The following is a 13460-nucleotide window of genomic DNA, read 5'->3' on the forward strand; positions in this document are numbered from 1 at the left end:
ACAAACTCAAATTGTGTCCCTGTGCTGCTCTGTACCTCGGTAATCTGTCTGGGACAGCCATTTTATGCACTGCCTCGCCCTCACTGTGACAGACTAGAGGAATTTAACAGAAAGGGACGGATGGTTAAAAAGCAGTGGAGGGTAAGGACAAAGTACAAAGAATGCACCCGTGTTTTAAGCTGTGTTATATTTAAGCAATAAGGCCCGAGGCGGTGTGGTGTATACGGCCAATATACCACGGCTAAGGGCTGTTCTTAAGCACGACGCAACGCGGAGTGCCTGGATACAGCACCTAGCCGTGGTATATTGGCCGTATACCACACCGCCTCGGGCATTATTGCTTAAATATAACACAGCTTAAACACTGGTGCATTCTTCGTACTTTGCCAACATAGACTAAAAATAACTTTTGTCATACCCGTGGTATACGGTCTGTTATAAACTGGGTGGTTCGAGCCCTGAATGCTGATTGGCTGACAGCCGTGGTATATCAGACCGTATACCACGGGTATGACAAAACATTTCTTGTTACTGCTCCAATTACGTTGGTAACCAGTTTATAATAGCAATAAGGCACCTTGGGGGTTTGTGGTATATGGCCAATATACCACGGCTAAGGGCTGTATCCAGGTACTCTGCGTTGCGTCGTGCATAACAGCCCTTAGCCGTGGTATATTGGTCATACCACACCCCCTCATGCATTATTGCTTAAATATACCACGGTTGTCAGCGAATCAGCATTCAGGGCTCGACCATCCAGTTTATAATTTGGCTTTTGGAATGCCCAAAATAGGCTTATTTTTGGACTAGATGTGCATTTAGGTTGAGCACTCCCCAAACATGCATTTTTAGTGGTGTTTATTATTAAAGTGCAAGTTCCAAAAATAACAGGTACATGGGGCTCTATAAATTAAATATACATTGACTAGAAAGGGTACCTATATAAATCACAAACTAACACATTGGCAATCTGGACAGTCACTTTTTTCTTATATAAATGCAATTCAAGTGATTAACAGAATTATATTCATTTTATATTTGGACATGATTCTAAGTTTTAATGACGCAAAAGTAACCCTGGTGAGACGACAAAGGTAACACTGGTGAAAATGATCATATAATATAGTACCAGGGAATGAGTAGGGCGTTTCTGCCTCTAAAGAGGTCCCCATCCAAGGCCTTCACAATCACTGTATGACACAACTGGCTGTGACTTCTGGTATGCTCTCTAGGCTGGGGCTCTTTTTCATCTTCTTCGCTTTGTAGTGTTCAGCTCCCTTGTCTAAGATGTTCTGGAGGATGTCCTTGCTCTCACTGGGAGGCAGGTTGAAGAAGAAGTACTGTGGAGCCATCTGAATGAATCTGGGTGGAGGGAGGGAGAGGGAATCATTGGTGAACTGGATTTGCATTTTGTTCTGTTTTCACACAGTAAGTATTATCTTATTCACTTGCACTTGAAGTGCACATTTAACATAGCACAGGAACATTGGGTCACCTGCAATTACGGAGAGCAACCTAAGTGTGTTTTGAAATGAGTGTGAGATGATCATAGACCATAGAATGAGAATCTCAATCCAGGGTTTCCTATGAATGACACTCTTTATTGGATATAGCACTTACAGTAACATCAGTCAAACAGCTGCAAGGGGCACCATTTGGTAAACATTTGAGTGATTTAAAAAGCTACATTTCAGTGTGTAACCTGTGACGGCTGCCTAGCTTTTTGTCATTAACAGTCCCCATTAAACCAGCACTGTCTAAGTACTGTAGCTGTGCTATCCCTAATCCCCTTTTAACCATCTGAAACTGGAGGGCTGGATTAAGAAAACCCTTTCCAGTTACAATCTGACTTTAATGTGCCATTGTGAAGAGCCTGGGCCAAAACGGAAAGTATTGTCTGGGAACTCTGATCTCTCCCTGAAGTGAATATCTGTAGTTATCTATTTGAAGCTACACATGGTTATAACCTATTATTTAGTTGTTTTTGGATATTATCTTTATCCTATATTTGGATATATTAGATGTTTGTTTTGTTGATGTATATCTTTCACAAATGGTTACTTCAGATCCACAGAAGCCCTTAAAAAAATATATATCATAGTTCAAAGAACATCTTCCACCTCTAGTCCACTTACTCCTCTGGTGATATGTGGGACACGGTGCGGATGCAGTTGTCCTCTGAGAAGGTGTACTCATGGAAGAGGACCCACTCCGGCAGGCCCAGTTTGGGCGTCTTGGTGCCGTAGGCAGAGAGAGGGTGAATCTGGGCCACGTGTTTGTGAGTCAACATGAAATAATTCCCTGATGAATCCACATCCCTTGCCACCTGAAAGTCATAACAGTATCTGTATTTTGTAATCACTCCAAGTAAATGGTAGATTGTATCTTTCAAGTGTCTTAATAGTAGCAGTTTAATAGATATCTAATGCCAGAAGGTAGAAGCCAAGCCACCGTACCTGCATGAAGAAGCCAGCTAACAGCGCTCTCTTGATGTTGAGGGTGTTTCCCTTGGAACCAAAGGAAGGCATGGAGACAGGCAGCTCTATCCTCCTCAGGATGTCAGTCAGCTCAGAGCGGATAGCATCAGCCGTCTGCAGGGCAGACAGACTCAGGAAGTAGTCCTGACACCACTTCTCCACACTGACAACTGGAACACGCCAAGCCAGAGAGAGGAATTTAGGGTTGCATACATTACAAGCATCAATCAATGACAAATCTATGGCCAATGTTAACCTAGTTTTCTTCAAGCTGGTTGTGGCTACAGGTAGGCCTATGTGAACTCACAGGGCTCCTGCTGGTTCTGTTTGAAAGCCTTGTAGATGTTGATGAGGGTGAAGTGGTCTCCCTCTGGGTGCTGGAACTTCAGGTGACACTGAGAGGCCTCTAGCCTCAACTCCATTGAGGGGACCAGGTAGCAGCTTGGTGCTAAGAGAAGGGCAGCATGAGAGAAGGGGTTAGTGCATCAATATTGTACACTATGAAGTACATGTGAGGTTTGACATGACTTCACTTTGTATGAGGTCAGCAAGTGCGCAAGTATGACCACAGCATGGTGGTGTGTGTGTTAACATGAATCTTTAACGTGGTATACAGACCACAGAGCACAAGTTGAAGTCCCACACACCTGCCAGCATAGCGGCGATGGTGATCACCTCGCTGACACAGTCAAACTCGCAGGAGGCCAGTAGTGTCTTGGCCATCTGGGGCTCCAGGGGGAACTCCGACATGATGATGCCGATCTCCGACAGGTTCCCATCGTCATCTAGGGCTGCTAAGTAGTCCAGTTCCTCTAAAGCCTGCATCAGACCCTCAGGATCTGGTGGAAATAACACCCAACCTAGGATATGAATCTAAACTGTGCATGACAGAACTGTGAAGTATCTGACTTTATAAAGAAAATAATCTGTAAACTGTTTGTTACGGTTGTACAACTGGCAAGCAGGCTAAATTGATTGTAATCTTAATCCTCAATATCCTTATTTCAGCTGTGCATCACTATGCAAAATATATGTTCTGAGAGGCTTTGCTTTACACTGCCGCTTTTGGATGTAACAATGTTTTCAACAATAGAGTATACAGGGCAATAAGCATCTCAAATATACTGTCACGTTATGGTAATTATGGTAATAGTCTAATCCTGAGAAATGGCATCACAGCAGCAACAACATTAAAATAATATCACATCACACACCCATTTAGCACACACTTTCAATCTAAATGGCATCCAATCATGGGCTTATAGTGGAACGCCCACATTGCCCTGCTGCACACCATTAAGCTGTAGTGCTTGGCAGGGTTACACACACACACACACACACAGCTTGGCTAAGCTCTTATCTCTAATGAGTGTTAGCCCTCCATGGCCTCTGCTGCATCACTAGGCCCAGGGAGCCATGTGTAGGGCTATAGCCTAGCGCCAGATCTCACAGAAGCAGGTCAGCTCTGAAAACAATGGCGGTAGAACAGGGCTTGTCAGCTCAGTTTACGCACGGCTCACCGCCCTTCAATACCACACAGGCCAAACTAACTAACTGAGCTCAACCCAAAATGTCTCTCTACAGGATGCATGGAACTCAAAACCCTAGATACAAAACAACACTGGTGTTATGCCACCAATCAAGGGACATTATTGCATTATGGATGTAATTTCATTGTACCGGTACTGATGTTTCACTCCATTCAGTATGTATACATTTAGCTGTCCTGTCACATTAGTACTGTAGATACATTAAATGTAATGCTGAAGAAAGACCCTGTACTTGTTCAGCCTGTCTTGCCGTACCTGGCCTGTCGATGAAGTCACAGCGACCCAGGCCACCGATGTCCATCCTCTTCAGGAAGAGCACCGTGGATGTGATGTCAGAATCCAGGATGTGGGGGCGTGTCTCGCTGGGCAGGGGTGTGTCCTCTGGGTACAGACAGAAACTCTTCCCTGCGGGAAATTATGCACTCAGGTTAGCAAGAACACATGACTCTCCAGACTGTATGTGACTTCAACACCTGGACTTTGTTACTGACTTCAGTGTTTGTCATACCTGTTGGTCCTACAAGCTGTTTGCGGCTCTCTGCTTGACTCCTACTGATAGGTTGAATGGCGACTGAGTTTGCCCTGATCCTAGGGTTATAAACCTATAAAATGAGGAAAGACCAACATTCATTCATTTAAATAAACTTTTACAATGTAGTTACCAAAAAGCTTCTCTTAAAATAACTATTTGTCAACGTGTTACATTTCTTTTCTGGACACCGGCATCGATGACAAAGTTCAGCATGTGCACAGCCCAAAAGAGGTCTTCGTTTGGACTGGAGGTGAGGAAGACTCTTCTGCACCGGCCGTCCTCTTCTCCCGGCATGGGCAGAGTCCCACCCAGCCCAGGGTGCACCGAGATAGGGAGAAGTTCCCCTAGATGTGGAGATATATTGGCCTCGCGACGGAGGATATCACGGGCAAGATCTATCTCCTGAGATAGGGAAAAACACGAGAAGAAGAGAAAGTTGAGAAAAGCTATTCCCCAAGCAACAGTTGTCATGGTATGGCTTCTCCCACATTCCCAGACTGTAGACTAAGAGATTACATTTTAAGCAGATCTTACTTGAGTTGTGGCCAAAAACACGACTATATCCCCTTCCTCTTGGGAGTGGTGTATCTCCAGAACCAGTCGCAGGGCAGAGCAGAAGTAGTCCTTGTGGCTGGTACCAGTATACACCACCTCTGCTGAACACACACCCTCTAGCTGGATCAGTGGGACATTCCTGTAGTGGCCCAGTAGTTTGGGTCCTGGGTGTGTAGCTGTGAGGAGCACCACACGGAGCTCGGGCCTCTGCAGGGCGATGTCTTTGAGCAGGCCCAGCAGAACGTCTGTACTGACCGTCCTCTCATGGGCCTGGTCGATGACGATGACACCGTAGTGCTCCAGCATGGGGTCTGACATCATCTCTCTGAGCAGCATGTCATCAGTGCAGTACCTGGGGTGGTGAAGAGGAAAATGGTCACAAACATACAGTACATACAGCTGAAGTCAGAAGTTTACATTCAATCTTAGCCAAATACATTTAAACTCAGTTTTTCACAATTCCTGACATTTAATCCTAGTCAAAATTCCCTGTCTTAGGTCAGTTAGGATCACCACTTTATTTTAAGAATGTGAAATGTCAGAATAATAGTAGAGAGAATTATTTATTTAAGCTTTTATTTCTTTCATCACATTCCCAGTGGGTCAGAGGTTTACATACACTCAATTAGTATTTGGTAGCATTGCCTTTAAATTGTTTAACTTGGGTCAAACGTTTCGGGTAGCCTTCCACAAGCTTCCCACAATAAGTTGGGTGAATTTTGGCCCATTCCTCCTTACAGAGCTGGTGTAACTGAGTCAGGTTTGTAGGCCTCCTTGCTCGAACACGCTTTTTCAGTTCTGCCCACAAATCTTCTATAGGATTGAGGTCAGGGCTTTGTGATGGCCACTCCAATACCTTGACTTTGTTGTCCTTAAGCCATTTTGCCAAAACTTTGGAAGTATGCTAGGGGTCATTGTCCATTTGGAAGACCCATTTGCGACCAAGCTTTAACTTCCTGACTGATGTCTTGAGATGTTACTTCAATATATCCACATAATCTTCCTTCCTCATGATGCCATCTATTTTGTGAAGTGCACCAGTCTCTCCTGCAGCAAAGCACCCCCACAGCAGGGGACATTTCTCCAAAAAGTACGATCTTTGTCCCCATGTGCAGTTGCAAACCGTAGTCTGGCTTTTTTATGGCGGTTTTGGAGCAGTGGCTTCTTCCTTGTTGAGCGGCCTTTCAGGTTATGTCTATATAGGACTCGTTTTACTGTGGATATAGATACTTTTGTACCCGTTTCCTCTAGCATCTTCACAAGGTCCTTTGCTGTTGTTCTGGGATTGATTTGCACTTTACGCACCAAAGTACGTTCATCTCTAGGAGACAGAACTTGTCTCCTTCCTGAGCGGTATGATGGCTGTGTGGTCCCATGGTGTTTATACTTGCATACTATTGTTTGTACAGATGAATGTGGTACCTTCAGGCGTTTGGAAATTGCTCCCAAGGATGAACCAGACTTGTGGAGGTCTACAATTTTTTTTCTGAGGTCTTGCCTGATTTCTTTTGATTTTCCCATGATGTCAGGCAAAGAGGCACTGAGTTTGAAGGTAGGCCTTGAAATACATCCACAGGTACACCTCCAATTGACTTAAATGATGTCAATTAGCCTATCAGAAGCTTCTAAAGCCATGACATCATTTTCTGGAATTTTCCAAGCTGTTTAAAGGCACAGTCAACTTAGTGTATGTAAACTTCTGACCCACTGGAATTGTGATACAGTGAATTATAAGTGAAATAATCTGTCTGTAAACAATTGTTGGAAAAATTACTTGTGTCATGCACAAAGTAGATGTCCTAACCGACTTGCCAAAACTATAGTTTGTTAACAAGAAATTTGTGGAGTGGTTGAAAAACAAGTTTTAATGACTCCAAGCTAAGTGTATGTAAACTTCCGACTTCAACTGTATGTGTAAGCTATGGTTTCATTAGTCTGCACAGTTCTGTCTTTATTAGGATTTAATTTCCTTTAACAGTGAATGTATTTTATGAATCATGCGGTTGCCTATTTAGATGACAAATAATCTAAATTTTGATCAGTTTTACTTTGCCACTACTATAATGGGTGCTTATATTATTTGTAGGACAAAATAACAGCTATTACCCAGAGTCAGAAGAACTCGTGGATACAATTGTTATGTCTCTGCGTGCAGTATGAAGGAAGTTAGTTTCACGAGCCAATGCTAACTAGCGTTAGCGCAATGACTAGAAGTCTACAGGTACACTAACATATGAAGAATGGTATCCACAAGTTCTTCTGACTATGGGTGAGTATAAAAACTAGATTCTCCCAGTATCCCTAATTAATGTCACTCGATGTCTCATTTTTCTTAAATATCACTGAAACTATGCGCTTTGCTGCACATAACACATTCAACTGATTTCGTTATTGTGCTTTACCAATACTGTTCAGTTGTGCCACCTGAGCAGAGCTAGCTCAGCTTTTGTGTATTGTATGGAGTTGACAGGGAGGAAACACAACGTACTCTAGCTTTACTATCCAGACAACGCTGCTGCATCAGAGCTACCACTAAACAAGAAGCTGTGCATCTACATAAACCTGTCTGCTTCTTTCACCTCATGTCCTTGCACTACTGGTTTTCTCCATTACTGCCGAGTACTGAAACTGACTAGAATGGCTTCTCCCAAGGTGATTCTGATGAAACGTTTTCCCCCATGTAGTGTGTAGCTATACGTTACAGCCTTGGAACAAGACATCTCCTGCCTGTCTTGTCAACACCAATAGACCTCACACTCTCAAAGCTGATTGGGCTGAATGTGTATGGACCATGATAATGTGACAAAAATGACCTCCATTCAGAGTCCAGTGCCTTCCATTTTGACAGTTACACGGGCTGGTAACTACACACAAATCTATAGTTTGTTAACAAGAAATGTGTGGAGTGGTTGAAAAACAAGTTTTAATGACTCCAACCTAAGTGTATGTAAACTTCCGACTTCAACTGTATACACCCACAAACAGATGTATGGTCGTAAACAGGCGTAAGGTAACAGGTTTGTGGGAGTAGCATCTGTGTTGGTAAACTTCTGCTAAAGTGATGTATCAAGTACACACTTCTACAAAAACGTAAAAGCAATCAATTCTAGTGCTCTAATAGCAAATTACAGCCAAAAGTGTAAGACAACATGATGTATTAGCCGTCCTCCTGAAAGGGTCCTTAATGAAGCTGCTTTGTGCTAGTGTCATTTACTCTAGTAATTAGTCTGGTCAGTGGATTAATTAGGTTTCCGTGGTTCACTTCCGTGGTTACCCCCCCCCCCCCGGAAAAGACAGACGCCAGGAAAGAGGGGGGTGATGTAAGTGTGTATGAGAAAGAGAGTGTGTGTGTTTGTGAAATAGTGTGTGAGCAGTGTGTATAATAGTGTTTACAGACCTGAGAACAGTGTCACCAGAGCAGCATGTCTCTAGGCGGATGCTGTAGCCCACTTCATGGCCAATGTTGACATCCATCTCATCAGCTACACGCAGGGCCAGATCCACTGTATGTTGCCTGTGGACCTGGGTGCACACCACCATGCCATTCTGGTACTGGACAGACAGGCAGAACTCTGCACACCACTGGGGGATCTTAGCATGCCACAGGAAGAAAGATAAGAACATGAAACACACTGCTACAACAGATGATCCTTTCTCTAATCAAGTCCTTCAGTCATAATGAGAGCATTAATTAAACCCCTCATTTCACTTACCAGTTGGACAATCTTTATTTACTCCTGAAGTGTGCATTGGTTCAGTACTTCTCACACATGTAAAAACATTGGATTAGTATAGGAATGGGCTAGACCAGAGGGAGATTCCACCATAGGCCTATTCCTTATACCAGTCCTTTTCTTTCAAATCCAAGAAGGGAATTGAACAAGTGCACAATTTCTGAGAAAGGAGAGATTTTTGGGATGCAACCCATAGTCACTATGTATTACAAATATACACTGAGTATACCAAACATTGAGTAATCAACTCACCTGACAGCTTCTGCCAGTTTTTGCAGTGCCAGAGACAATAACAAACTGCTTGTTGGCCAGCTTGTCCATGAAATCACACTTGGCTTTCCAAACTGGTAGAGCCATCCTTTCCTTCAGTAATGTGTAATATCGAGAGGAGTAGGGTAGTCCGTCAAATTTATTAAGCTCCAAAACATCATCATATTCCACATCTTCTTGACTTGCTCCTTCTGTTTCGAAGGCTACTCTATCCTCCCAATACTTCCCTCTGGTTGTTATGCCCTGCGCCATGGTTGAGGTTGACGAGAGATATGCGCTCACAGAAAGAGCTTCAAAAATGAATTTGAAGAACGTTTTGGGATTTTATATAATTTAAAAGTAGGTTGTTCAAGCTAAATAAAATCGCTTAGAATGCCTCTGCCCTGCACAAAACCGGGGGAGCCTGAATAATTAAACGCGCTCCGGCAACAAAGTGAAGGCTGGATTGGTCATGTGGCCACTTAATCCCAAACAGTCCAACAGATGACACCATGATGGGACAGGCCAAGGCATGAAAGAATAGAGAACAATAGTTTGAAAGGACAACAATAGAGAACATGGTCTGTGTGGAGGAGTGTGCGCAGCTGCACGGCTATTATGTATTGTGCAATTGGGCAATTTTGCATTTGCAACAATGTTGCACACATAGAATGAGATGAATATTGCAAACGATAAATCACTAGCTAGGTTGAAAATATAATGTTACATATCTTCAACCTAGACCAATCACACAGGGTTGTCCAAAAATTGTAAGGATTTCCACACTCAGGTTTTCTCGCACATGCCACATTTGGTGCCCATAGCAACCATACAACGGCATCAACAAGATAACTGTTTTCTGTAAAAATGACAAATCCAGGTATGTCAATTTTAAGTTTACTTTGATTTCCGTCTTGAATCAAAGACTGTCTTCAGAAATTCAGGTTTGCAAACTACAGCATGTTTAGCTAGCTAACGTTAAGTTAGATTGAGCTGGCTTTAGTTAGCTAGTAGCTAGCTAACGTTAGCTACTTTAGTAGCTATACTGTAGTAGCTAGCTAACTTTACTGTACAGTTTAAAGTTACAGCAAGCTGGACCTAACCTTCAGCAATTCGACAAATCCTTCACTGGTACACAGTCTTTGGTGGCCTTTAGTGCACAATTATTTATTTCCAATGAAAATAAAATGCTAGAACATGAGAAAAACAAAGTCCCAGAAAGTGGTCTTTTTTTCTGTAATTTACAGCTAGTAGTGCCATCAAGTGGCCATGGCCAGAAATGCAACCCTCTGTACTGTAATGTAAGTTATGTAACTCTCCTGTAAAATGTGTAAGATTAAGGCCAACTCTCCCAGACCCCCACCTTATCCCTTTCAATGTCTGTGCTGTTCTTTAGTCGGCCATAAACCATTCAAGCCACCGACTCCTCCTGTCATTGGTAAAGTGAGTCACCATAGCATTGACCTGAGCTGGGAGACGGAGGAGAATGAACCACGGACGGGCTCACCAGAGAAATGGACCCGCTTCTCTGTGGAAGAGATGGACCACAAATCACACACGTATGGGACTATCTATGTGTGAGTATACGCTATTCATAGACTACAACCTATGGGCCTGAATAATATCTGGAAACCTGCTTAATTCTAATTGACATAATCTAAGAGTAGGCTAACTGTGCTTTTGGGTCACCACCAGTGGGTATAGCAGTCACCACACTGTAGAATGTTTGGAGCCCAGCACATCCTATAAGTACAGACTGAGAATCACAAGACCAACTGGGGAGTCCCTCTACAGCCCGGCTGTGTCTGTCTCTACCACACGTGAGTATACTGTACACAGCACTCTTTCAGTTGACATATCTGCTTTATCAAAATGACACTTATATAATGTCATCCAGGTGAGCCTATGAGTGGGAAGAACCTCCATCGTGCTGTCAACATGAATGATGAGGAGGACATGACCAGAGTGTTGGAGTCTGGGTGAGCAATGAGCAGATGGACTATAGGAAATAATTTTGAGGTACTCTTATGGTGAATGTCATGCTTTATTTCTCTCCAGGACAGTCAGTGCGAACGTCAATGACAAACACGGTTTCACTCCTCTCATGGTGGCTGCACAGAAAGGCTTTGCCAGGTAAAACCTTACAGGATGAGTCTTGCTCACCAAGGTCTCCTAATAATGGAATAATGTCACCATTATGCTTGAAACCTTTTCTATGAACTTGGATCTTTTTCAGACTGGTTCACAAATTGGTAGAACACGGTGCAGACGTGAATATGAAGAACGGTAGTGGGAAAGACAGGTGTGCAAGCACACACAGTATTATGTACCTTGCCTTTGCAAATAGACTTCTACTGTATTTGCTCACATTTACAGTACAAACGTTGTGGATAAATGAAGAATGGGTTTGTGATTGACCTCCACCACCATTTCCTGTGTCCATGTCAGTCTGATGCTGGCATGTTTCTTTGGCCACCTGGACATAGTGAAGTACCTGAGGAGATTTGGGGCCACGTGGCAGTCCCAGGACATGGGGGGCTGTACCCCCCTCCACTGGGCAGCTGACGGAGGACACCTGGCTGTCATAGCCTACATGATCCAGGATGGCTGTGAGGTAAGACTGGTGTCAGCGTTTATGAGCTTTATAAGCTGGCTGCGTCTGAAATTGCACTCTATTCCCTACTGTACATGTAAAGTGCACTACTTTTAACCAGAGCCTTAGTTTAACTATCAAAGCGGAAGACTAAAGGGGGTGAAAGAGTTATAATTTTGAGGATAAAAGGCACGTTGATTGTTGTCTCAGTTGGACGTTAGGGACTCCGTGTCCCACTGGACTCCTCTGATGAGGGTGTCAGCGGTCAGTGGGAACCCAGCGGTGGCCTCTCTCCTCATCAGAGCCGGGGCTGATGTTAACACCAGGGACAAGGATGGGAAGACACCACTTATGGTACACTTAACACTCTTCACAAACCTTTGTTGTGCCATTCATGGTGCAAACTCAGCGAAAGTTGATAGAGGACAAGGCTAGCAGTCAATATAACCAGTGTGTTTGCTAGGTGGCAGTGTTGAACAACCATGAGGAGCTGGTGCAGCTGTTGTTGGACAGTGGGGCCGACCACGATGTGAAGAACGAGGTAATGACAACTTGCGGCATAGGAATCTGTTGCAATTAGAGCAATTTAAATCATTCTGGAATTGACTGATATTTTTGTCTTTGCAGTTTGGGTCAGGGGCAGCTGAAATGGCAAAGGCCTTTGGAAGAGAGGTAATGTATTTCTACATAAACATTACTGTTGTGTTGTATACTACTGTTATAGTGAATATATGAGCAAATGTTGTTGATTATAATGTTTCCCCCTACAGAATATCATCAGTTTATTAGAAGGACGGAAGAGTATAGTCAGAGATGGTATAGTCCATTATTAAAGGGCTTAGGTGGACAGCATTATATATATTTTTTCCTAATTTCTAATAGCTTTATTACTGTTGTTTATTTATTAACATGTTGTATGTATATGCTGTATCTTAAACCTGCATTTTTATCTGGATATTTGTTTTGTATAACATAACATGTATACATGTACTGTATACTGATTTTTATGGATGAATGAAATAATAAACCATCAAGAATTCCCTCAAGACCCAAAGGATTACTTGGTTTCGCTATACCGTAAAGATACAGTGAGCGCCAAAAGTATTGGGACAGTGAATATTTTGTTGTTTTGGCTCTGTACTCCAGCACATTGGGAAAATGCACTTTTATGTGTATTAAAGGAGTCAAAAGTTCAGTATTTGTTCCCATATTCCTAGCATGCAATGATTGCATCAATCTTGTGACTCTACAAACTTGGATGCATTTGCTGTTTGTTTTGGTTAAATGTCAGATTATTTTGTGCCCAGTAGAAATGAATGGTCAATAATGTATTGTGTCATTTTTATTGTAAATAAGAATATAATATGCTTCTAAACACTTCTACATTAATGTGGATGCTACCATGATTGCGGATAGTCATAAATGAATCGTGAATAATGATGAGTGAAAAAGTTACACACGCACAAATATCATACCCCCCCCCCAAAAAAAATATATGCTAACCTCCCCTGTTATTGTAATGGTGATAGGTTAGCATGTCTTGAGGGTATGATATTTGTGCATCTAACTTTCTCACTCATCATTATTCATGATTCATTCAGGACTATCCGTAATCATGGTAGCAACCACATTAATGTAGAAGTGTTTAGAAGCATATTCTATTCTTATTTACAATAAAAATGACACAATACATTATTGACCATTCATTTCTATTGGGCACAAAATAATCTGAAACACAAACAAAACAAACAGCAAATGCGTTCAACAAGT

The 13460-nt window shown here is 42.7% G+C and overlaps 2 protein-coding genes across 3 annotated transcripts; one reads left to right on the top strand and one right to left on the bottom strand.

Moving 5' to 3' along the window:
- Positions 1 to 841: 841 nt before the first annotated feature.
- On the bottom strand, positions 842 to 9639 carry LOC121553649 (putative pre-mRNA-splicing factor ATP-dependent RNA helicase DHX32). The gene is made up of 11 exons (XM_041866933.2): positions 9101 to 9639; positions 8512 to 8705; positions 5094 to 5466; positions 4731 to 4961; positions 4536 to 4629; positions 4283 to 4432; positions 3125 to 3316; positions 2785 to 2925; positions 2457 to 2647; positions 2136 to 2326; positions 842 to 1362 (listed from the first exon to the last, which is right to left on the bottom strand). The coding sequence occupies exons 1-11, from the start codon at positions 9368 to 9370 to the stop codon at positions 1188 to 1190; spliced, it is 2202 nt and encodes a 733-aa protein (XP_041722867.1). The 5' UTR covers positions 9371 to 9639; the 3' UTR covers positions 842 to 1187.
- Positions 9640 to 9883: 244 nt separating this feature from the next.
- fank1 (fibronectin type III and ankyrin repeat domains 1) lies at positions 9884 to 12696 on the top strand. 2 transcript variants are annotated; one of them, XM_041866801.2, is made up of 11 exons: positions 9884 to 9977; positions 10494 to 10674; positions 10793 to 10917; positions 10995 to 11076; positions 11156 to 11230; positions 11334 to 11399; positions 11546 to 11711; positions 11901 to 12044; positions 12154 to 12231; positions 12318 to 12362; positions 12461 to 12696. In XM_041866801.2, the coding sequence occupies exons 1-11, from the start codon at positions 9965 to 9967 to the stop codon at positions 12521 to 12523; spliced, it is 1038 nt and encodes a 345-aa protein (XP_041722735.1). In that variant the 5' UTR covers positions 9884 to 9964; the 3' UTR covers positions 12524 to 12696. The 2 variants fall into 2 exon arrangements, with proteins under 2 accessions (XP_041722735.1, XP_041722736.1); XM_041866802.1 differs by lacking the exon at positions 9884 to 9977 and adding an exon at positions 10326 to 10398.
- Positions 12697 to 13460: the final 764 nt, after the last annotated feature.

Source organism: Coregonus clupeaformis, chromosome 37 (assembly GCF_020615455.1).
Source record: "Coregonus clupeaformis isolate EN_2021a chromosome 37, ASM2061545v1, whole genome shotgun sequence".
NCBI classification, from domain to species: Eukaryota; Metazoa; Chordata; class Actinopteri; order Salmoniformes; family Salmonidae; genus Coregonus; species Coregonus clupeaformis.

Coding starts and splice junctions, on each gene's coding strand:
- LOC121553649 (XM_041866933.2), bottom strand. CDS start 9,370: ATGGCGCAGGGCATAACAACCAGAGGGAAGTATTGGGAGGATAGAGTA. Junction 5,467..8,511: donor TCTGGTGACACTGTTCTCAG/GTCTGTAAACAC, acceptor TCACCACCCCAG/GTACTGCACTGATGACATGC. Junction 4,630..4,730: donor CCGGTGTCCAGAAAAGAAAT/GTAACACGTTGA, acceptor CTCATTTTATAG/GTTTATAACCCTAGGATCAG.
- fank1 (XM_041866801.2), top strand. Junction 10,918..10,994: donor TGTGTCTGTCTCTACCACAC/GTGAGTATACTG, acceptor AATGTCATCCAG/GTGAGCCTATGAGTGGGAAG. Junction 12,363..12,460: donor CAAAGGCCTTTGGAAGAGAG/GTAATGTATTTC, acceptor TTCCCCCTACAG/AATATCATCAGTTTATTAGA.